The sequence below is a fragment of the Colobus angolensis genome, unplaced genomic scaffold (genome assembly GCF_000951035.1).
Source record: "Colobus angolensis palliatus isolate OR3802 unplaced genomic scaffold, Cang.pa_1.0 Scaffold15, whole genome shotgun sequence".
NCBI classification, from domain to species: domain Eukaryota; kingdom Metazoa; phylum Chordata; class Mammalia; order Primates; family Cercopithecidae; genus Colobus; species Colobus angolensis.
In genome coordinates, this window is record NW_012114599.1 from 9,676,460 (window position 1) to 9,700,340 (window position 23,881).

A 23,881-nucleotide genomic window follows, 5' to 3' on the forward strand; every position below is an offset into this window, starting at 1 on the left:
AAATGCATTTTTAATGAAAAAGTAAGTGTTGAGTTTCTATTTCTTAAGACAGCTGATGAACATACAATTGAGTCAATATTTGTTGATATTTACAGTCCTACTGTGAAGACCATGGCAATATCACTGACCAAATGAAACAAGTCTGTTTATAGAGGCATCAAGCATTTACCTTAAAACTCAGTAGCTCTTAAACAAATTTTTTGTTGTTGTTTTTTGAGACAGTCTTGCCCTGTCACCCAGGCTGGAGTGCAGTGTGCAATCTCGGCTCACTGTAACCTCCGCCTCCCAGGTTCAAGCAATTCTCCTGCCTCAGCCTCCCAAGTAGCTGGGATTACAGGCACACGCCATCACCCCCAGCTAATTTTTGTATTTTTAGTAAAGACAGGGTTTCACCTTGTTACCCAGGCTGGTCTCAAACTCCTGAGCTCAGGCACTCCACCCACCTTGGCCTAACAAATTTACAAGAAAAAAGCAACCCCATTAAAAAGTGAGCAAAAGACATGAGCAGACACTTCTCAAAAGAAGACATTCATGCGGCCAACTAACATACTAAGAAAAGCTCAGCATCACTGATCATTAGAGAAATACGAATCAAAACCACAATGAGATACCATGTCATGCCAGTCAGAATGGCGGTTATTAAAAAGTCCAGAAACAGATGGTGGTGAGGTTGTGGATAAAAGGGAATGCCTTTACACTGTTGGTGGGAGTATAAATGAGTTCAACCATTGGGAAGACAGTGTGGTGATTCCTCAAAGATCTGGAGGCAGAAATACCATTTGACCCAGCAATTCCATTACAGTGTATATATCCAAAGGAATATAAATCATTCTGTTATAAAGATACGTGCACACGTATGTTCACTTGAGCACTATTCACGATAGCAAAGACATGGAATCAATTCAAATGCCCATCAATGGTAGACTGGATAAAGAAAATGTAGTACATATATACCATGAAATACTATGTAAACATAAAAAGGAACAAAATATTGTCCTTTGCAGGGACATGGATGGCTCTTGAAGCTGTTATTCTCAGCAAACTAACGCAGAAACAGAAAACCAAACACTGCATATTCTCACTTATAAGTGGGAGCTGAACGATGAGAACACATGGACACATGGGTGGGGGACAACACACACAGGGGTCTGTCAGGGGGAGGCCGGAGGGGAGGGAGAGCATTAGGAAGATTAGCTAATGGATGCTGGGCTTATTACCAAGGTGATGGGTTGATCTGTAGCAAACTCATGCACCCTGCACATATACCCTGGTACTTAAAAGTTGAAGGAAAAAAATACAAACTTAGTAATTCTAAGAATGCTAGGCCCAAAGCCAACTATTTATCACATGCAACTGAAGAAAATGCACTTAAAATATCACTCTGTGAAGTATGACTTTCCTTTTAGATCAAATGGCTATTCTTGTAAATTTATTTTGCTCACATTCAATTGTGAGTTTTGTTATGTACCTGAGCAAAATGAAGCTGGTACGGTTAGTGTGCTGGCTTCATTCGCAGAAGATCTTTGCAGACAGTTAAGTGTTGCCAGTTTTGTATCAATATCATCACATGATTTAGAAAGATAATCAGTTAAGTCAATTCCAGTAGTAGCTTTGTTTCCTTTTTACCCTAATTCTTAGAAATTTCATAGGGTTTTTTTCTGTCAGATGTAACTTCTTTGTGAATGCTACTGTAAATTCAGTTTGGCATTGCCCATCCGTGTGTTTATGCATTACTGTGGTGGGCCACAACATCATGCTAAAAATTAATATTCTTACTAAAACCTATGGAGCAGAAAGGCACTTGAAATTTAATGTTACACCTGTATAAATCATAATTATCTCCCAACAGGCTGCAGTGTCCATTGAAATAGACATTTGTCAAAATAATTGAATTTTGTTTTTTTTTTAAGACAGGGACTTGCTCTGTCACCCACTAGAGTGCAGTGGTCTGATTATAGCTTACTACAGCCTTGAACGAACTCTTGGGCTCAGGCAGTCCTCCCATCTCAGCTTCCCAAGTAGCTGGAACTGTAGGAAGCGCTTACCACCATGCCTGGCTAATGATCTTTTTTTAAAAAATAGAGATGGGGTCTCAGTGTATTGCCCAAGTTGGTCTTAATTGATCCTCCCAGCTCAGCCTCCCAGAGTGCTGAGATTACAGGTGTGAGCCACCCCATACCTGGCCACTGAGATGGACTCTCACTCTATCGCCAGACTGGAGTACAGTGGTGCTATCTCAGCTCACTGAAACCTTCACCTCCTGGCTTCAAGCAATTCTCCCACCTCAGCCACCCGAGTAGCTGGGACTACAGGCGCATGCCACCACGCCCAACTAATTTTTGTATTTTTAGTAGAGACAGGGTTTCACCATGTTGGCCAGGATGGTCTTGATCTCTTGACCTCATGATCCACCTGCCTTGGCCTCCCAAAGTGCTGGGATTACAGGCGTGAACCACTGCACCCGGCCTTCTTTTTAAAATATACACAGAATAGCTGAACTGCAAACTATTTGTGATGAAGATGACTGAATGCAAAACAATACTTCTGCATAGCAGTACACTTTTCTTTGCTTGTCCATCAGTTGGATTTTAAAGTGTTCAAAGAATTGCTCTGTAAATCAGCCAAAGTGTCCTAGGATAGTGCTGTAAACTTTACCAAAAAAAAGTTGCCTAATTTTGATGGCATTTTATTCAGAATATACTAGAAATCTATAATCAAAGGATTCAACAAATGAAGTGTCAAAATACATTAGGTTTGAATTTTTTGGTGAATTACAGTTGTTAAAAACAAAGCTGGCAGCAGGAAGACATTGATCATCTTTTCCTAAAAACCCAAAGGAAGAAATGAACAAATTATTGAAAGCTCAACAATGCACAAGACTTAATTATGAAATTCTGTAAATTTACTTTGGATATGATATGGAAAGAATCTCCTGATGACTTTCCTTATTGTAATTGGGTAAATTTGTAGTCTAGAATGGAATGGAATGAAATTGTGAAGGCCTTAACTTTGTATCATCTAAATTTGGTAAAACAATTAAAAGAATAATAGAGGTAATTTGCGTTTTGTATTGTGAAAAAACAATTAAAAGAATAATAGAGGTAATTTGCGTTTTGTATTGTGAACCTATTTGTCAAAGGCACTGTCAGTGGAGGGACTGAACTGGAGGGCTGAAATATTTGCCCTTCCCTTATGAAAAAATTGAACTGAAAGTATACTTCATTTACCAGAACTTGTTCAGATATTAGCACTGTAGGCAAATTATTTTTTCTCAAAAAAAATAGTCTTTTGTTAAACTTAAAAATTTCATTTTGCACAGATGTTTTTAGGGCCACCATAATAAGCCAGTTTATTGGATAGTAAATATTTCAAATATTTCCAGCATAGGATTTTCATATAAAACAGCATAGTTATTTCTAGCATTCGCTTCTCAGAAATGTTCATTTGGTCTGTAAATTGTATGGTGACCCAATCCAGATGCCAGACTACATTTTGCATGTTTAAGACTAATGTTTATGGACTTCTTAAGACAGCGGATCGAAATTTCATTGAAAGCTTTACGCCCTCTTGTACTTACTGAAATGAGAAAAAGAATAGTAATCATCAAAAAAACAAATTCAACAACCAAACAAGAGAAGGTCATGATCTAATGCAATAAACCTCAAAATATATTTTGGCCACAATGGAAAGAAAATGTTACAGAGCATTTGACAATAGAAGAGTGGTTATTTACAAAGTTACCGAAGCAAAGTGTGACCCAAAAATATTATGCCTAACCAAAACATCATCTTAAAGCCAAACATTTTGAAATATGAAAAAGTTCAGACAACATTTCACAACTAAGCCCTTATGGGGAATAGTATTTAAACCAGGGATTAAGAGATTCATCAGCTGAGAAATGGAGAAAATAAAGGCAAAATGATTAGTGATAAGGATGAAATTAACTGTAGAACTAAGTTTAAACAATTATGGGAATTACTGCTAGGAGACAGAATATGAATATATTATAAACCTGGACAATAGAAAGAATAAACAGCAGAAAGAACAAGAAACAAAAATAGGAAGAAGGATATGCTCAATTTTATAAAAGTGCTCAGTGAACCTGGTCTTTAGTTTAAATATATGCATGAAAAGACATCTTGAAGGCCCATAAATCCCTTTGGAAGAAAGTATCTTGGGGCCATAATCTTGAGTTTTAGGGAATTTTTACCCATTTTTCTCCTGGAAGTAGGAAAAATAGGGCAGGTTTTTTTTCTTCAAAACAACTGGTATTTTAAAACTAAATTTTTTTTCATGTTCTTGAATCATCCTGCAGAGATGTAAAAAAGAGATGATTTTCACTTGTTTTGAGCTATGTTTCTATTTCAGAATCTTAGCTCATTAGTTACAAGCAAATTTTTTGTTCACGAGCAGTATTCAGATCATCTAATAATTTAAAAGATTTTACTGTATGTTGAGTCATATGGGTCAGGTGCTCACGGTTCTAGGAGTATCTGCATCTACACCTATGGACATGGGAACAACAATCTGTTTTATAAAGACCTTTCAGTTGATTCTAATACGCACTAAGTTGTACTTTCCAGATGATACTGATGCTGCTGCCGTGGGGACCACATTTTGAGAACCACTGCTAGAGGAGAGGAGAGTAGGAGAGAGGCCCACCTGGAAGTAGTTGCCTTACCTCAACCTTGGATGCCCAAGAATGAGAGAGAAGGGAATACTGTGTTCTGCAAAGCTTTTTTGAAGGATGGTGCACTGGTTTCCACCTGGCTGTCATCTCCCATTGACATCAGAGAGGGACATTATAAATAATGACCACAAAGCAGCTAACAGTTACTGAGTGCTCACTTTGTGCCAGGCCCTGTTACATGTCTTCCATATATTACCTCTTTTATTGACTGCTGAGGTACATATTCTTATTCCATTTTACAGATGAAGAAATTGAAGCAGTAATTTCCCAAAGTCCCAGAGCTCGTGAGCAGCAGAGCCAAATGCAAGCTGTCTGACACCAGAGCTTATGCTCTCAACCACATCAACAAAAGCTTTATTTTATGCTCTATTGGAAGATGACACAACTTAGTTCTGGAGATTTTTTTTTTCAATTATTCTCTTCTATCTATATGAAGTTTATGTATTCAACTTCTAAAATTATTTAAAGCAGTTTAGCGTATTATATAATATAGAGCAGCAAAGTTCCCAATAAAAATGGAGACTCAGAAGAAAAAAATTAGTGTTACTAAACCTGGACATAATGGACAGCTAACTCATATGTAGGTACTGTATTTCTGTGTAGTATAAGGCAAAAGACAGACTTGGGATTAAATTCAAAAGTAAATTACTACATGCTTCCTCATAAATAAAACATTTGAAAACGATGGTTGCCTTCATTGTCCATATATGTCTTTAGTCATTTTGTAAATGGATGTGTACTATATCAACACCCTAAAACCATTGGTTAAAACATAACTTGGAAAAAAGGAATTCCTGTCTCAGCTTAAAAGAATATTATCCTCTTACTTTTTTTTGAACGATCTACTCTTCTTCTGTTAACCCCACATACGGGTTAGAACTAGGTAAGATCTAGCAAGTAGTCATTAGACTTTCCCAGATTACAAAGCATTTTTTATTGAATTTCCTACCAACAGAAACTTTTTATATAAATTTAGTGAAGATTATTTAAATTTCATTACATTTCTGCAAAATTAGGTACTATTCAAAATGAAAACTGGGACATCCGTCTTATGAGTATTTAACTTAATTTAGGAGATGGATGAGAAGTAAAATAAGTAAAAAGTGGAAAGTACATCCAGAAGATGTGGATGTTAGGATAGAGTCTTTGTAACCTTCTGATAATGTAACTTCTGAGAAGAAAACATTAAGATAATAAAACAGAATAATCAGACACTATAATTTTTAGTGATAATCATTGTGTTGATTATTGATTATATAGCCTTTAGTCTTAGGACTTAATAGATATTCTTAACCTTCCAAGTTCTCCTTTAAAAATACAATCATAGCTATGGATCGTCTCTCTCAAAAACAAGTAGATCTAAATGTACAGTTTTAAAACAGGACATGAAAGTTGTAGAATATAATTTTGTAGAAGATTTTTCTAGGCAACTTAGTGGAGCTAGCAGCTTTCTATACAAGCTGTATATTTAGAGAATTGAGTTTTCTGGTGAATTTAAAATTCTGCTTAACTTACATTTTATTGTATCTGAAAAACCAATTTTTGACGAACAGACTACAATAACTGTATCATTTATCATTAGTGATTGTGAAAGCATTTTGGGATCTTGTAATTACTTTAAAACAATATTAGCAACCCTAAATTTTATTATGCAAAAATAATCCTGTGTACTTCAGTTTTCTCATTATTTAGGTTGTAAATATTTGACCTTACTGTAATAGGATTCTCTGATTTCTGTATTTCAGAATTGCCATTGCCTTCAGAAAGTGTTGATATTATTATTTCTGACATTCCATTTGGGAAAAAGTTTAAGTTAGGAAAAGACATCAAAAGCATTCTACAAGAAATGGAAAGGTAAGTTGTTGAATTTATTTTCATAATTTTTTTAGCTACTGGGCATTTAACCGAAATACATCATAGCTCTTCAGTGAAGGTCTGATTGCCTTGTAGTCATTTCCCAGAGTTTCTGTAGCTTAATTTTCTAAGGGTTTTAAGGCAGAAGTTTATAATTGAAATAAATGTTATCCATATCATCTTATAAATTTTATTCAGAAAAAATACTAATTTTCTATTATGTACTGAGATTTGAATGTATGAAATAGTGACCTATATTTCAGTGGTCTGAAGCAAAATTTTATGTATTTGCTTCCATCTCTCACCAAAAAAAAAAAAAAAAAACAAAAAAAAAACCTGCCTTCTGTGTGTTAATCCACCACATGTAACAGATGAGAATCTGGGGCACAGAAAGATTAACTTTCTTATGATCACTCAGCTACTAAACAACAGAACAAAATTCTGTTACATAAGGAACCTTCCATAACATAGAATGGGCAACACCTTTATTATTTATTGTTGTCTTTGTCCATTTTCTGTTGCTATGAAGGAGTACTGGACGCTGGACAGTTTGTAAAGAAAACAGGTTTACTTGGCTCATGATTCTGCAGTCTGTAAAAGAAGCACAATGCCAGCATCTGCTCAGTTTGTGATGAGGGCCTGAGGCTGCTTCCACTCATGTCAGAAGGCAAGCCCAGTGTGCAGAGATCACGTGACGCAAGAGGGAGAAGGGGGAGGTGCCAGGCTCTTTTTAACAACCAGCTTTCCCTAGAACTAATAGAGTAAGAACTCACTCATCGCCCCTCACAGGGAGGGCATTACTCTATTCATGAGATATCTGCCCACGTAACCCAGACACTTCCCATTAGGCCCCATCTCCAACACTGGGGGTCAGATTTCAACATGAGGTAGAGTGGGACAAACGTCCAAACTATAGCAGCTGTGAAATGAAAATGTGAAAGTATTCATCTTATGGTTTCTAATGACGTAAGGGAATGTAATTCAATGGAAGCATTTCTTTGAGAGGTTGAAACAATGAGGCATGGATATGCATTTTTCTGATCGTCTAAATTGGTAAAGAAGAGAACCAAGAATGCATACAGTTATGAATGAACATGAATATAAGAGTTCAGTTGATATTAAATTGTTTAGCTGGGCATTTGATAACATAAATGTCAAGAGCCTGCTGTGTAAATAATGGGTCACCAACTTAAAATATGAGCCATGTGTTTTAGATAGAGAAAATTCTAGGCATCTTGCAATGTATATGTGTACAAAAAGATACATGTTTTCTACTCCACATAAATAAGATTATCCTTAACTTACTATACTGTAACATTGCTGTTTTTCTACTCAGCAGTGTCATGAATCTCCTTTCTGATCCGTTGTTATATACATTATAATTTTCAGTGGTTGCCACATTATATGTATGTACCATTATGCAACCAGTGCTTATGGATTAATATTTAGATAATCCTCAATTTTTTATTTTAATAAAAAACTATTCTTTGAACATCCTTGCATGGTTTTTCAAACTTAACTGTATGACCAAGCACCACAGTACCACAGTTTCATCTGCAAAATGACAATGCTATAGAACATACTTAGAAAGATAATTCTGAAGGTTAAATGATATATAATACAGAGCATTTCCAACTGACTGGCACATACTAAATCCTCAATAAATATTAGCTATATCACCATTATTATCGCTATTATTCTACTACCACTTCTACTATTATGTCTTCTTAGGATAATTTCCTAGAAGTGAGATTGCTGGGTCAAAGGTTATGCACATTTCATATTTTTGATACATTATTGCTAAACTGTTGCCCCAAAAAGTTATTTCAGTTGATGTCTTCAGGAGTACTCATTTTCCCATCCACTTCCTCCTTGCTCAGTAGAAGAGGTTTCCCTCTTCCTGCGAGGGTTTATCCTCTCAGTTCCTTCCTCCAAGGATCACACTCTGCCCACTTCTCATTTTTAAAAATCATCTGCCTACTCATCTGGTTCTTTCCAGGCGATTCATTTATCCCTTCCCCAGACACGTTTGGAAGTCTTTGCATCTCCTATGCACTTCCATGTACTTGGCCCTGCGGATTACAGCAGTGAATAGGACGGGCAAGGTCTCTGCCCATTCATTGTGAGAAGACAGATGGTTAATCAGTAAACAAACTGGATAATATCAAATCATGACTGGTACTGTGATGGACATAAAACAAAATGTTTTGCTTTAGAGTGAGAGAAAAGTAGTGGTTACCCTAGCTGGGTAGTCAAGAAAGGCCTCTCTGGGAAAGTGATATTTGACTGTGGGACGTGAATGATGAGCATGAGTGATAAATGCGGGGTGAACAGCAAGTCCAAATGTCCTACGGTGAGAAGCAGCTTGGTGAGTTTGAGCAGCTGAAGGAGGTCAGTAAGCAAAGAAAGCAGGCTGTGACATCAGAAAGGTAGGTGAGGGTCAGATTGTGTAGGAACCTTGGTTGCCAGAGTGAGGGGGTTAGAATGTATTTGAAGTACAGTGAGAGCAACTGAGGAGTTAGCAGAGAATTTACATTTGTCTTCTGTGTGGAAATGGAAGACAGAGTGGGAGGGGTGACAAGAATGGAAACAAGACCTGTCTACCAGATTGTTGCTGTGGTCCCGGCAAACTGTGAATGAAGTAGACAAATATGTGATACAATTTAGAGACAGAATTGTGTAGCTTTGCTGATGGATTAGACTAGGGAATGCTACCTAAGCTTCTTAGATTTTTGCTGGGCATGAGGCAGATTCCACTTAACTCTTGGTCCTTTAGCTGCCACTCTGTTTCTTCTCCTGTACAGCTGAACTTCTTGAAATAATAGTCTATACTTGACACCTCTGCTTCCTCACTTTCCAGTCCCACTCCACCCTGGCAGATGAGCATCTGCTCCTGCCTTCAGCTAGGATTGCTGTCCCTGGGGTCACTGATGATTTCTCATAATCCTGATCACCTATTAGTCCTATAGCATTTGTTATTTTATTGTATTTATATATTTTTTATTTTATTTTAAAGACAGAGTCTCTGTTGCCCAGAGTGCAGTGGTGCAGTCTCAGCTCACTGCAACCTCTGCCCCCCTGGGCTCAAGCAGTCCTCCCATCCCAGCCTCCCAAGTAGCTGGGACTACAGGCACACGCCACCACACCTCGCTGATTTTTGTGTTTTTTTTTAGTAGAGACATGTTTTGCCATGTTGCCCAGACTGGTCTCAAACTCCTGGGCTCAAGTGATCCTCCTGCCTCAGCCTCCCAAAATGTTGGGATTACAAGCATGAGCCACCATGCCGGCCCTATAGCATTTAACACTGTTGAAACTGTTTCCTTCTTGAAACTGTACTTCTTTGGCTTCCTTGACATCACTGTTGTCCAGATTTTCTCTGAGGGTGTCTATTTCATGGGTCTTCTCCTCTGTCACTTTTAAAACATGAAATCTCTGCTCCTTGTCCCATTTTCTCTTCTCAACCTGTACTGCCACCCCAGATGATCCCATCCACCATTATGGCTTTAGCTACCATTTACTATATCTTTACCTCAAGGCCTGGTCTTTTCCATTACTCCAGGCTTCCAGGCTGTGTATCCAGCTGTCTGGTGGAATCCACACTTCTGTGTTCCTTAGGTACATCAGCAAATTCCAAGCTGAACTCCTTACTCCCCTCCTCCCTCCACCTCCCACCCGCTCTGACTCACCCACCCACTGAGCTGCTTTCAGAGCTGCCTCCTCTCCACTTCCTCCCATCTTTGCTGCTTTTTCTGCTTCCAGCATCCTCCCTTGCTGCACCCGCTTGCCGTCGCTTTGCCTGGCTCATTCCTGCTTATCTTTTAACTCACAGCACAGGTATCTTCCTCTGGGAAATGCTCCCCTTTCTCCCATGCCCGGGTTTGGGACCCACCTCATGTTCCCAAGCCCCTCGTGCCTGCCTTGATTGTAGCATTTCACTCCCTTTAGTTGCCTCTCTCTTCCAAAGACATGTTCAGTGATCTCTTAGCAACTTCCAGGGCTGTGTGCGGGACACAGGCAAGTGTTTTCATCACTTTTTCCACTTAAGTGCTACACAGACTTTGATAATTGAGTAAATGCATTCTCCTCAAAAAGCTGACATTTCAAGATCTGCCCTTCTTTTTCTGATTTTTCCTTTGCCATTTCTTTGTTCGTGTCCTAACTCTTTCCTGTTAACTTTCTTCTGCTGTCAGCCTACTGCTTTTAATATATGCAGTCTTTCAGATTCTGTCATTCGCCTTTTCCTTTGTACAATCATTTATTAGACTGTGACTACAAATTACTTTGAGGCTTGCCTTTTAAGTGGAGTAAAAATAGATAATTAAAGCAGATTTGTACTAGGGATTTCATAATTACTATAATGAATATACATTATAGAAGATACTACCTAATTATCAAAAATCCTTATATTTAAATGGATAAAATTAAATTTCAAATTAAAAACACGAAATATTTTAAATGAAATGGGATTGTTTGTTGTCTAGAAAGGGAGAAAGATAGCAATTACCATTTTTTTTTTTGTCACAGAGTGCTTCATGTTGGCGGAACCATTGTACTGTTGCTTAGTGAAGATCACCACAGGCACCTTACAGATTGTAAAGGGAGCAGCATCCCTTTCAATTCCAAGGACAGTCACACAGATGAACCTGGAGTTAAAAAGTGCTTGAATCCTGAAGAAAAAACTGGTGCATCCAAGGCAGTGTCAACTTCATTCGAAGCCAGGAACCACGAGTTCTTAGACAGAATGTCACCATTTGGCTCCTTGGTACCAGTGGAATGCTACAAAGTTAGCCTTGGAAAGACAGATGCGTTCATATGTAAATATAAGAAGTCGCACTCTTCTGGACTATAGCAGGCTTGCTGCCATCAGCGAGGTTCAGGCCCTTGTAAGTTAGCTGTACAGCAGAAGTTTGCTGTCTCTAGGATTCATATAGTACCCACAGAGCTCCAGGTAACCAAATTCCCCCAAAGACAGGAGGTGTGGCTGTTGGGTACACGTACTTGGTAAGAGTTTCTGCTTTATATTCTAAAGTGCCTAATGTTTTTGACAAAAAAGTTACCAAATATTTTTTAGACTTAAGTTTTATATTCTGTCAGAATGTGAAAAGTTCTGCCCAGTTTCTGAGCAAAAACTTCAGTTTCAAAATAAAAGTTTTCAGGGGTTCACCTAAGTGTATCACAATCAATACCAGACTGGGGATATTTAACTATCAGATTTTCAGAAATGTAAAAACCTTTATATGTAACTTCTTTTGATATTAAAATTGATTTTTGAGCCTGTAATTTTCTTCTCCATTGGAATGAAAATAATTTGTATTTGCAATACATTTTATATGTTTATTATGTAAACCAACAGTGAGAATAATAACTGAATTAAAATTAAGCCAGTATCCTTCAAAACATGATGGAAAATGAAATTTGCTTTTTTTCTAAAAGCATTCATAGATTGTCACCTCACCCTTATTTGTAGAAATTCAGTTTGTTTCTTATGTTCACTACCTGAGAAAAAGAAACAGTAAGTTAAGGAGAATATATGCTCTGGTTTAATTTTTTTCAGTAGTCTGATACAATTGTTCAACTTATTGGCAGCTTTAGTGGTATTTGAACAACTTTCCTATGTTTGGGAAATTTTCCACCCTGTGAATCACCTCTCCAAAGCAGAAGTCATAAAATCTGTTTTCCAGCTAGGGTGTGGAAACCTGGGCCCCTGGTATCAGGTGCACCCATGTACAAGCTATGGCATTTGTACCCAGTGGCAGCACAAAGTGGTCTTCACCAGGACATTCCTCTCCTGAGGTTTCAGCACTGCTCTTGGCTGTGTAGCCACCACTCAGCTTCTCTCTCTCTCGCCTTCCTAGGAAATTCTGAGAGCCACCTACTAATCTTGAATGCATTTCATTTGTGCTAAAACTAAGTAAATTTCGTTGTGTTGTTAACAGCTGGGACTCTGATAATGGTGACTGATACTCTGAGGGGTTTCAAGCAAGAGGCCCCCAATAATGTGAATTCGTTATTCGTTATCTGGCCTGGTTGGGTTAAAGGCAGTGAGGATACAGCTAGTGTTACAGAAAGTGAATGGCATGTGATGGTGAAACAGTTCATAATGCCTGTGCTTACCTGACGCTCTGGGAAACACCAAAAACCTGAGGAATACAAGCACTATGGGGTGGGCTGTCTGCTTTTGGTAGAACTTCACAACTCAAAGAACAAGCAAGATTCCTGTAGTCCTTACTCCTTGGGTTAAAGCAAGGGTCTCAGTCAGGGGCGACTTTTGGTCACATATGGTAACGTCTGCAGACATTTTTGATTACCACAACTTGAGAGAGAAGAGAGATACTCCTGGCATCTAGTGGATACAGCAGACAGAGGATGAGAGATTAGGTTAACAAGGTAATGAATGGCAAGTAGAGGTGGTATATTAAATCAGATGGGGCCTTGAAGACTATTTTAAGGGCTTTAGCTTTTACTCAAAACCACTGAAAGAGTTTTGAATAGGTGATGTCACCTATGTTTAAATGATACTGTAGCTGCCATATTACAAATTGATTGTAGTAAGAGAAGGGTGAAAGTAAAGAGATCAGTTGGGAGTTTTTTGCAGTAATTCAGGCAAAAGAAAATGGTAGCTTGCCCCGGGATGGTAACAGTAGTGTTGGTAGGATGCACGTGGATTCTGGATGTATTTTGAAAGTAGAACCAGAAGGATCTGCTGATGTGTTAGATGTGAGGTGTGATAAATGGAGAGGAGACAGGAATGACAGAAGACTTTTAGCCAAGAACTTGGAACAATAGCATTTTCATCAGCTAAGAGAGGAAAGGCTGCAGAGGGTGCAGGTTTGGTGAGAAATATCAGAAGTTCTGTTTTGGACTTGTTAGTCTAGACAGTCTAATTTAGACTAGTCTAGACAGTCCAAACTAGCAGATCTTGTTGAGACTTGCTTGCTAGACAGTTTTAGACTTGCTAATTTTGAAATATGCATTAAACAAAGTGGAGATGTTGATTAGGCAATTGAATATGTGAGTCTGCAGTTTAAGAAAAAAGGTCTGCTCTGGAGATACATTATGGGGATTTTCAGTATTTAGGTGGCATGAAACTGGATCGGATCACCAGAGGATTGGAAATAGAAGAAAAAGACCAGGGCTGAGCCCTGAATTCCTCCAATACTGAGAGGTTGGGAGGAGAAGAGGAATCTCCAAAGAAAACTGAGATGGAACAACCAGTGAAATAGAAAACCTAGTGTGGTTGCCTGGAAAACATGAACAAAGGGTATAGAGGAGGAGTATTTAACCCTATAAATGCTGCTAACTGACCAAGTAAGATAACTGAAAATTGACCATTGGCTTTAGCAGTGAGGGGGTCCTTCATGACCTTGACCCTGGGGCTTTCGGTGGAATGGAAGGGGGGCAAAACCAGACTGCAAAACCAGGCAGGTCCTCACCATGTCATCCTTATGAGTGTCAGTTTAGATGGATGGTCAGGGACATGAAAGAAGGTCTTGGGAAGAGGAATGTGGATGGACATCTTATACTAAGAGAAAATAGGAAAAGAGCTGTAGATAGTGAGCATAGACAGTTCTTACAACTAGTTTTGTAGAACAGGTAAGCAAAGAAATAGGAGTAGTAGATTGGTAAGGAACATGGAAGCAAGAGAAAGATTTGTTGGGAGAAGTAGCTTTTTTTTTATGTTACAGAGAATTCCAGGAAAGATGAAAAGATGATGAAATAGGAAAAAAGGGATAAGTGCTAGAGCAGTGTTCTTGAATAAGAGGATAAAATGCAGTCCACAATTGGAGGAATTAACTTTAGACAGGAACATGATAATTTGTTCACGATTACAGGTAGGAAGACAGCATACAGACATTTCAGCTATAGTGTGATAAATATGCTCCTAAAAATTTTTTCATTCTCAAATTTATGCACTAAAAATAACAGAATTTATGAAAAAAACAAATTCTGGTTAGGGCAAACCACTGCAAACATCCAGTTTTGCAACCTGAACACTAACAGAAACACCAATCTTAGTAAAAATATTGGCACAGTTAAGACATTTTATTTCTAAGAAATGTGTAAGTAAATAAGGACTTCACCTTTTCAAGAAAAGGGCAGTGTCACCTTGATAGACTTAGGCATGAAGAAGGGTAAGGAGATGCTGAGTTACACAACGGGCACTGTCTGCCTGGCCAAGGCAGAACCTGCAGCCAAGATGAACCAGAAAAAGCCTGTGAACCAGAACAAGTGCCTTATTCCACACCTCGTTCGTTCAACTCATTCCATTGGCATCCTTCGCATTCAACTGCTCCTGTCTGGTGACACAAAGCTTTAACATGCTAAAGAAAAAAAATCATGTATGAACCAACCCAGTTTCCACATTAGAGTGACATCATCTCCTTACTTAGCAATATTCGATGTAATGCCCATTACAGAAACACGTGTTGTAAGAGAACAGATTATAAGTGGGAGCAGATGCTGGAAGGTGGGCGGATGTGGTGGTGGTAGACTGTGGAAGTTCTCTTTCAACTACTTCAACTTTCTCAGTGAAAAACCATCCAGTAACTTACCCAGTGTCTGAGTCTGTAGCTGGAATAGCTACCCTCAGCAGTTGCGGAATACCCATAATGGCTTTCTGACCCATGGAGTAAGGGTATAGATTTTTGGAAGGGCTGCTTCACACTCCTTAGGTTCCCCTTCCGACCAAAATAGGCAAAGGCGATACCATATATTTGTAGGAGCTGCAGATGTTAGTGCCACCACTGAGAAAGGCACAGATGTTGATGGAACTCTCTGGCATCTGAAGGCAGACTACATAAGCTTTGGATTTGCTGCTCTGACTCTTTTACTATTAATTGTGGCCTGGGCAAGAGATGGCTCTCCAGTTGGACCAGCCCTACTGTAAGCAGCTCCCAAATGCCCTTAGAGACCCAGGAGATCTGATGGTGCTCAGAGCAACGGGGGCCGACCTGGAAGGTGTCTGGAGCCTGCAGCAAATCCCAGTAGAGGAAGCACAGCTGCAGCCTCTTAGCTTTTGGAGCAAAGCCAAACTCTTATGCAAGTAATTATTCTCCTTTTGGAAATAACTCTTGACTTGCTATTGGGACTTGCTTCTGAGGGCTTGACCATGGGAGACTAGGTGACCATGTGACCTAAGCTGCCCATCTTGAAGTAATGACACACCAAGCCAAAAGTCGCATGGACCCCACCCAGCAGCACATCCTCATTAGATGGGAGTGGTATATGTCAGCACTGAGTTCCACATGGCTGACTGCACTCGTGAGCTGCAGGGGCAGTCAGTGCTTTTTCCTCTCAGTGTGCCTCCTGCCACACTCACCCTTCCCTCATAGCCGTGGTCTCATGGGGAATCTCCAGTGCGCAGTTCACCAAGGATAAAAAAGTCAAATATGGCTTACAGATGACTGCAAGTTTTAATGGCACCTGTGGGAATTTAATTGCAGCCCCACTCAGGGAAAGACAGTGGGGAAAGGATATCCTCCCAGGGAGCAGGACTTGGAGTGGTCCACATTATGTACTTTTCCTGGAAGGAGAGAGGGCCTCAGAGGCAGATCCTCACCATGTCATCCTCATGAGTGTCAGTTTAGATGGATGGTCAGGGACATGAAAGAAGGTCTTGGGAAGAGGAATGTGGATGGACATCTTATACTAAACCCCAATATAGGTGAATATGTGTGTCCTACTGGAATAGTCTCAAGAGGCCATAATGTGTAGGAGGTTCTAAATATGTAGTTGGAAGATTGCCTGCCCAGTGCCCTACCTTTTCCCCAGCCATTCTGGTGCTTGCTCAGTGGCCCCATAGACAATGGTTGCAGAGACAGAAACAATGCACTGGCCCAACAAGGACTTCTCGCCAAGATGTGGCTACTGCCACTACTGATTAATTTCCAGCAGCAGTGACCAACCCTGAGACTTAATGTAACACTACTGCTGTGGTTTGAGTTTGTCCTCCTGGAAGCTCACATTGAAATTTGATCCCCAACATGATGGTTTTGGGAGGTTGGACCTAGTAGGGGTATTTGGGTCACGTCAATAGATTCCCTCACGAATGGATCAATGCCCTCTTGAAGGAGCTAGTTCATTCTCACTCTCCCAGGACTAGATTAGTTACCAGAGATTGACTGTTGTAAAAGCAAGTTCTGCTTCCTAGACATTCTCTTGCTCTCTTTGCACCTACCCACTGACTTTTCTGCTTCTCTGCCATATTTTGAGCCAGCACATGGCCCTCACCAGAAACTGACCAGATGTGGCACTATGCTTTTGAATTTTTCAGCCTGCAGAATCATGGGCTCAATAAACAACTTTTCTTTATCAGTTACCCAGTGTCAAGTAATCTATTATAGCAACACTAAATGAACTAAAACAACTACAAACAGGAGGGGAATTATATTGAAGACCCTCCCCTTGTGAAGAGGGCAATTAGTCCTCACTGGAATAACTATTTACTCTGTGGATACCAACAACACCTCCCATGAAGTTAACAAATTGCCTTATTCACTATCATTCGTTTCCATGTAACAGTGCTTCTCACTAAAGAGCTCATTTTACAGGGATGACAGTGAGACAAGAGACTGAGGCTCATGGGATTTCTTGTCTTACCATGTGTTCCATAACCTGAAGCACAAGGCCTTATGGCATGATGGAATGGCTTACTGAACACCCAGTTATTGTGCCAGCAGGAAGATAACTCCTTAAGAAGTTGAGGTGCCTCCAAACAGGATACTCTGTGTGCTATGAACCAACAGCCAATAGATGGTGCTATTTCTCCCGTAGTCAGAATGAAGAGCCCAAGAGCTGGAAGTGAGAGTGGTACCTGTTACTATATCACTCCTAATTACCCTATTAAAATGTTTGCATCTTATCACTAGAGCATCTGGGCTCCCTGGCTTAGAGGTCTCAATGCCTCTTGTTCCAGGTGGGAACCTTCAGTGCTGTCTCCTATTGCATGAAAAGTCAAGACATATTCCATACCATCCACTGGTCTCTCCATCTCTTGGAAAGATCAGTTACATTAGAACAAATGACCACACCACCACCACCGCTACTGCCACCAGCCTGTGGGTCTCCTTTCTTACAGGGCAACCGTGAGAAAGGGGAATGCATAAGCTTCTTGATGCCAGGCAGTCTGGATTTGATCCATCAGCTCTTTACAGGAATTGTCTGGAAAGCCAGCTGCCCTGCACCTGGGAAACTTGAAGGACCTAGTGATCTTAGGGACACATGATATGTTACAGTCTCCCTGCCAGGGAGAGGCAAGGGGAAAACCACCAGTTGTATGAGAATCTGAGCTTGAATGTAGTCAGCCCCTTTTTCTGAGAAAAGAGGTGCCCCCAAATTCCCAGCTGCCATTGTCCATTTAATCCACTCTGAGCACCCAGGGTCATTCGTGGAAACCCTACTGCTTTCAAAATCGTCCCCAAGAAAGGATTTCTTCTGTCAGCAAACACAACAAGAAGCCATTGAATTAAGAGGTAAGACTGCCACCCAATTATTTTGGGTTATTGATTCCACTGGACAGAAACACACAAACAGGTTGAACTATGTGGTCTGCAGTGTTTGCTCCTAGTAATCAGAGAGAGGTATGTCTAGAACCCAATGTTAACCTAGGTTCTTACCAAGACCCGAGTTGAGACAAACGTTTTCTTGGAGATAATTTATTCTGGGAGCTGGCTATTGGAAGGAGTAAAAGAGAAATAGGGAAAAAGGTAATCCAAGGATGCACTGTTGAGCAGATCACCACAGTGAGAAGCTGGGATCTGATCCTGTAGGACCCCTCTGAAGAGCTGTGTAGGATGCAAGCCAGAATTGTCTGCTTAAGGAGCAAAAGAAGAGAATATCCACCAGCTCCTGTCTCCCACTGGTCAAGAGTAGGATGACTTTCAACTCCCAATTTAAGAGTTCCATCCCACAATGTAAACCCTAACTTACGGAATGTCAGATGGAATTAGAGGAGGATTGGAAGCCACCCAGAAATCATGTTCTTGACATGGATGTGTTACCCTTGTCAGAAGGCGAGAAGATGAGCAGATTTTTGTGTCAAGTATAATTGCATATTTTACATGCAAATATTCGTTATTTGGAGGAAGTTTAAATATCAAATTAAGAACAGATACTGACGTTGGGCATCCAAAGGGTGCATCAAAGTGGTAAATTATCATATTTTCCAATGTTTGAGTCCCGCCTCTCCAAGGCAGAAACCAGAACACCAGCTTTTCCAACCTATGTTATAGGTAGAATGGAGGCCAGACACTGACATATGATCATTGGATTCAGATGTAAGCTATGCGGAGGAACCAGGCACCATGGAATCCACTTTCTGGGGGACAGGCAGCAGAGCATCTGGCCTCGGGGGCTAGCTGGGGTAGAGGACAGCTTTCAGGGTTCAATATCCATGGTGCAAGCTATCATGTGGCTACCCGGCAGGGGTGGCAGGGGATCTTTGAAACTACCATCTTGTTATATGGTTTGGATGGTGTTCCTGGTTGTGTAGTCCCCTAGATTAATTTTCTGGCCCTCTTGAGCATTCTAATTTTTTTTTTAATGAATTCCTCTTCTGCCGAACAACCTAGAGTTATTCTGTTGATTGCAACTGGGGGCCCTGTGCCACACACCAAGGTTACTGAAGCACTCTCCTGCCCTGCAGGCTCTGCACATCTCATTCTCAGTGGAGTCCCTCTTTTACCATATTTTCTAGGTGTCTATTTTATCAGTATTTGGCACTCCCTCCCCAAAATCATTTTTAATGTTTTGGCCTCCCAAAGATTTTGAATAATACAGTCTTTGTCATCGTCTGCCTAAACCTTACATACATCTTTAGGAGAAAAGAAGAAACGTGTAGGGGTGGACTGTGTGACCGAAATGTAACAAACAACGGATTAAAAAAAATTCATTTCTTGACTTGGAGTGACAGTGATGTAAATCATAAGAGGTAGCAGTACTAATGATCTCCGTGTACTTTGCAGAATTAAATAATGATTTTAGTTTCTGCTAAAATATCCTTATTAAATGCACACAACTATAAAGCTTTTTGAAAATTTATAAAAATTTGAGGATATCAAATAAATGGAGTACTATTTTATAGCATTTTTTCCTCCTCCAGAATAGAGTACAGGGTGTGGCCCAGACAAGAACAATTAATACTTTTTGAACTCAATTGAACTAGCTCCTGGTAGGAGGAAATAAATAAATGCCTGTAGATCTGAGAACAGTGAATCAAAGGGACACTCGGAAACCATTCAAGGGCAGACAGCTCTCCAGGGAGACACCAACTTCCTATATAACCTAGAAAGCTAAGTCTCAGAGAAATGCAAATCAAACCCACAATGAGATACCATCTCACACCAGTTAGAGTGGCAATCATTAAAGTCAGGAAACAACAGATGCTGGAGAAGATGTGGAGAAATAGGAATGCTTTTACACTGTTGGTGAGAGTGTAAATTGGTTCAACCATTGTGGAAGGCAGTGTGGTGATTCCTCAAAGATCTAGAACTAGAAATACCATTTTACCCAGCAATCCCATTACTGGGAATATACCCAAAGATTACAAATCATGCTAGTATAAAAGCACATGCACACATATGTTTATTGCGGCACTGTTCACAATAGCAAAGAGTTAGAACCAACCCACATGTCCCTCAATGATAGACTGGATTAAGAAAATGTGGCACATATATACCATGGAATACTATGCAGCCATAAAAATGATGAGTTCATGTCCTTTGCAGGGACATGGAGGAAGCTGGAAACCATCATTCTCACCGAACTATCACAAGGCCAGAAAACCAAACACCACATGTTCTCATTCAGGTGGGAAATGAACAATTAGATCACTTGGACACAGGGCGGGGAACATCACACACTGGGGCCTGTCGAGGGGTGGGGGGCTGAGGGAGGGGTAGCATTAGGAGAATTACCTAATGTAAATGATGAGTTGATGGGTACAGCACACCAACATGGCACATGTATACCTATGTATCAAACCTGCACGTTGTGCACATGTACCCTGGAACTTAAAGTATTATTAAAAAAATCAAAAAGCTAAGGCTCATTAGGCATTCAAAATATACTGAAGTTTGAGAAGAAATGCTCACTTAGATATTAAATAAATACTCTGTTCAGAGAGCTATGCAAGAAAGCCCTTGGACTAAAATTAGGTGAGATGCAGTCTTAGCAAAATCTTAATTAAGAAATCCAGGTGAGTTTTTTTAATGCATGCTCATATTTTCCCATAGTGTTTGTAGCCTTCTCAAATCTTTTATTTATTCATTTATTCATTTGCTTCTTTATTTACTTAGCTAGCAGGCAGTGAGTACTCGCTACATGTCAGGTTCTAGAAATGCTCCTTGGTAAACTGGCCCTGCCTGAATGGCTGCTGTGACAGCTCTCTGAAAGGGATGTGAGCAGGAGCGAGAGGATGCCAGCCAGAAGTCCAGGCTTATGAGATAGAGGAATATCCTTGACCTTTGGAAATGGAGGGACGAAACCACTCTCTGGAACACCTCGGCAGAGAGAGAAAAATGAGCTGAGTCCAGGAAAACATTTGAGAGAAATTTATGGATTGTTGGAAATGTAAAGAAACAACTCAAAACGTGCATGAAGAGCTCAGCTTTTTATCTTAAATTCCATGAATTTATTATGTTCCAGAGAGTCAGGAGATTTGAAGTGTAATTTTGCCATCTGAATGCCACAATCATTTAATATTGTCAGTTTTCATTAAGTTTCTTCAGTGAGTTACTGCCTGCTCAAGATGAAACAAATGACAGCAATTACTCCAGGGCCCTTCCTTACCCACCCCCAACCCTTACACATTATTTCTACCATTTTTTGGTCACCCTGCTAGCTGCCTTTTTGTGACTCTTGCCCTTGGTATCTCTACACTATGTGAGATTGACTTCACCTTGGACGAGTGGGCACATTAACCGTGTATTTTGCCAGAGAGACCCAAACACCCAGTACTGGCCTCTGAGTATTAACATGGGAACCAATTAACATGGGACAATTTGTTCGCTGGGCCAAAGGTTTTTTGTCTATTTTTCTGTACGTCAGATTACATCACTCTTATGTTTGAAATCCTCCAGTGACTTTTCATTTTACTCAGAATGAAACCCGAAGTCTTGGGTTTTATTGGAAAGGTGTTCAAAGGGTGCCGGGTAGCCTGGTTTCCCTCTTAACTTCATCTCCACACTCCCTTTCATTCTACCTTTTGCTGACCCTGCCATATGCAAAGCTTGTTCCCATCGCAGGCCTCTGTACCTGCTGTCTACTCTTCCTGGATATTCCTCAAGTCACCTGCATTGCTCAGGCTCTCTGCGCAAGTGTTTTCTTATCAGAGAAGCCAACGCTGGCTTCCCTAAACTGGCCATCCCCTCACCCTTAGCACTCTATTCTCCTAGCCACTTCATTTTTCGTTCATAGCACATATCACCACCACCTACTGCATAAGCCATGTTTTATTACTGTCTGTCTCTCTGAGACAGACACAAAGGAAAAAAGAACAAATGGTCTTTCCCGGAAGGAAGATTTTTTTTCTTTTTTCCTTTGTCACCTTATAATGGCAGCTTCTTGAAGGCAGCAGCTTTGATTTATTCACTATGTATTCCCTGCACTTGAATCAGTCTCTGGCACATACTGGGCCTCTGTAGTAGGATATGACAAATGAAAGAACATGTGAATGAGCAAGTGAACACAACTGGTCATTCATTTGACCACATGTGTCTTTGTTCCACAGTATTGAGATGTCCCTGTTTTCGCTGAGGCCCCAGAACCATTTTGCCACTGTGGACCTGCTCCTAAAGAGACCACAAAGAGTTTGAGTCTACAATAGTAAGCAAAGCCTGAGAACAACAAAAGAAAAGTAATGTTGAGAAATAGAGGCTGTGAGGCAGCAAGTCGGCTTCACGGACCAGGGATCACCGTCTTGGTGATGTGTCATTCATTTATTCCCTCATTCCTTCAGCACACATTTACTGGCATTTCCTCCACACCCACTGACATCCCAAACAAGTTGCTTTTCATGGTCGTCTGCCAACCAAGTGAACAGAGCCAGAAAGGTTCAGAATGCTGAACCAAGTTTCCCTCGCATTGGCCAAATCCATGCATTCCAGTGTCACAAAGGAAACAAGAACAAATTGTCTTTCCCTGAAGGAAGATTTTCTTTTTCCTGTATGATATTGGAATGTATGGAATCGTGCAACACAGAAGCAGCTCCTCAATTGTTACTAGGTAAAAGATTGACATTTTCTGACACCTTTCTTGATTATGTAGGCGATCACAGGGCCTACAGACCCACAGGCTGATTGCTTTAAAAAATAATGAAATTGTACTGAATTTCCTCTTAACTTATTGTATTCTTACTCATCTGGCTCCTCAAAGGAACTGGTTTTGGGGGGCTTTGGAAAGGATTCTGAGAAGAGGGCCACTCACCCGTCCCACCCCGCATGGCTCCAACAAGGCTCTCCCTCTAGCTCACCCTCGGTCTTTCCTCATCTTCATTTCACTTCTCTTGAAAACCATTCCCTTACTCCTGTGAACACTCTTTAAAACGTTACTTTATTTGGAGAATTCTTTAAGAACTGGTTCATCTCTTGGGTCAATACTGCACTAATCACATGCATTATCTCCCCCAGATTACCTTTCACAATTGGTTCAGTTTCAATTCCCAAGTCCATTTTATTTGAGAAATATGTTGGCATGATAGCGATTTACCGTTGTCACCACAGAGGTCTGTAAAGTAGAGGCTCCTCGACGTGTTTGTAGAAATACAGATACTTACTTGGACAGGCTGACCTCAAAATCTACTTGGCTTTCTTGCTGGGGAGGTGAACCTTCTGCCAGAGACTGGCTGAGAGATCTCGGGTTAGTGCTCTGAGTCTCTGTTCCTCTGCTGTCAAAGAGGGATGACCATCATAGTTTCCATATGCCTCCATGGCTGTCTTGAGGTTTGTTTTGGTTTGGTTATGGGGTGTTTTCTAAGTCACTGCACGGTGACCAGTCTCTCAAAGGGAAAATACGAAATGAAGTACTGTACTTTCCTTGAGATATAATAAAAAACTTGGAAGGTTTCCTTGTTTTGACTCAACATCAGATGGTTTTATTTTATTGTTAGTGTAACTTAATATGTTATGTCTTTTAAATTAGTTCACATTCAACTTGGATAAAGGAAATCAAAGTTTGTAGAGGTGTTCAAAGTGTTTTTCAGGCTTCTTAAGTGTGTGGTTATTACCACCATTCTTGGAAATCACATTAGTTCATGGATGTCTCCAGAGAGACTGAGAGAGATGACTGACTTGCAGGGCCACACATCAAGACAGTCAGGGAGCAAGGACGGAAATTCATGAG

The 23,881-nt window shown here is 40.2% G+C and overlaps 1 protein-coding gene across 1 annotated transcript in view; it reads left to right on the plus strand.

Annotated features, from left to right (window-relative positions):
• THUMPD2 (THUMP domain containing 2) overlaps nucleotides 1-11,824 on the plus strand; it is a 41,300-nt gene extending 29,476 nt beyond the window's left edge. Inside the window, exons 9-10 of the mRNA XM_011935928.1 lie at nucleotides 6,436-6,544; nucleotides 11,069-11,824. Of these exons, the coding sequence (XP_011791318.1) occupies nucleotides 6,436-6,544; nucleotides 11,069-11,393 (434 nt within the window). The 3' untranslated portion in view covers nucleotides 11,394-11,824. The remainder of the gene's footprint in view (nucleotides 1-6,435; nucleotides 6,545-11,068) is intronic.
• Nucleotides 11,825-23,881: the final 12,057 nt, after the last annotated feature.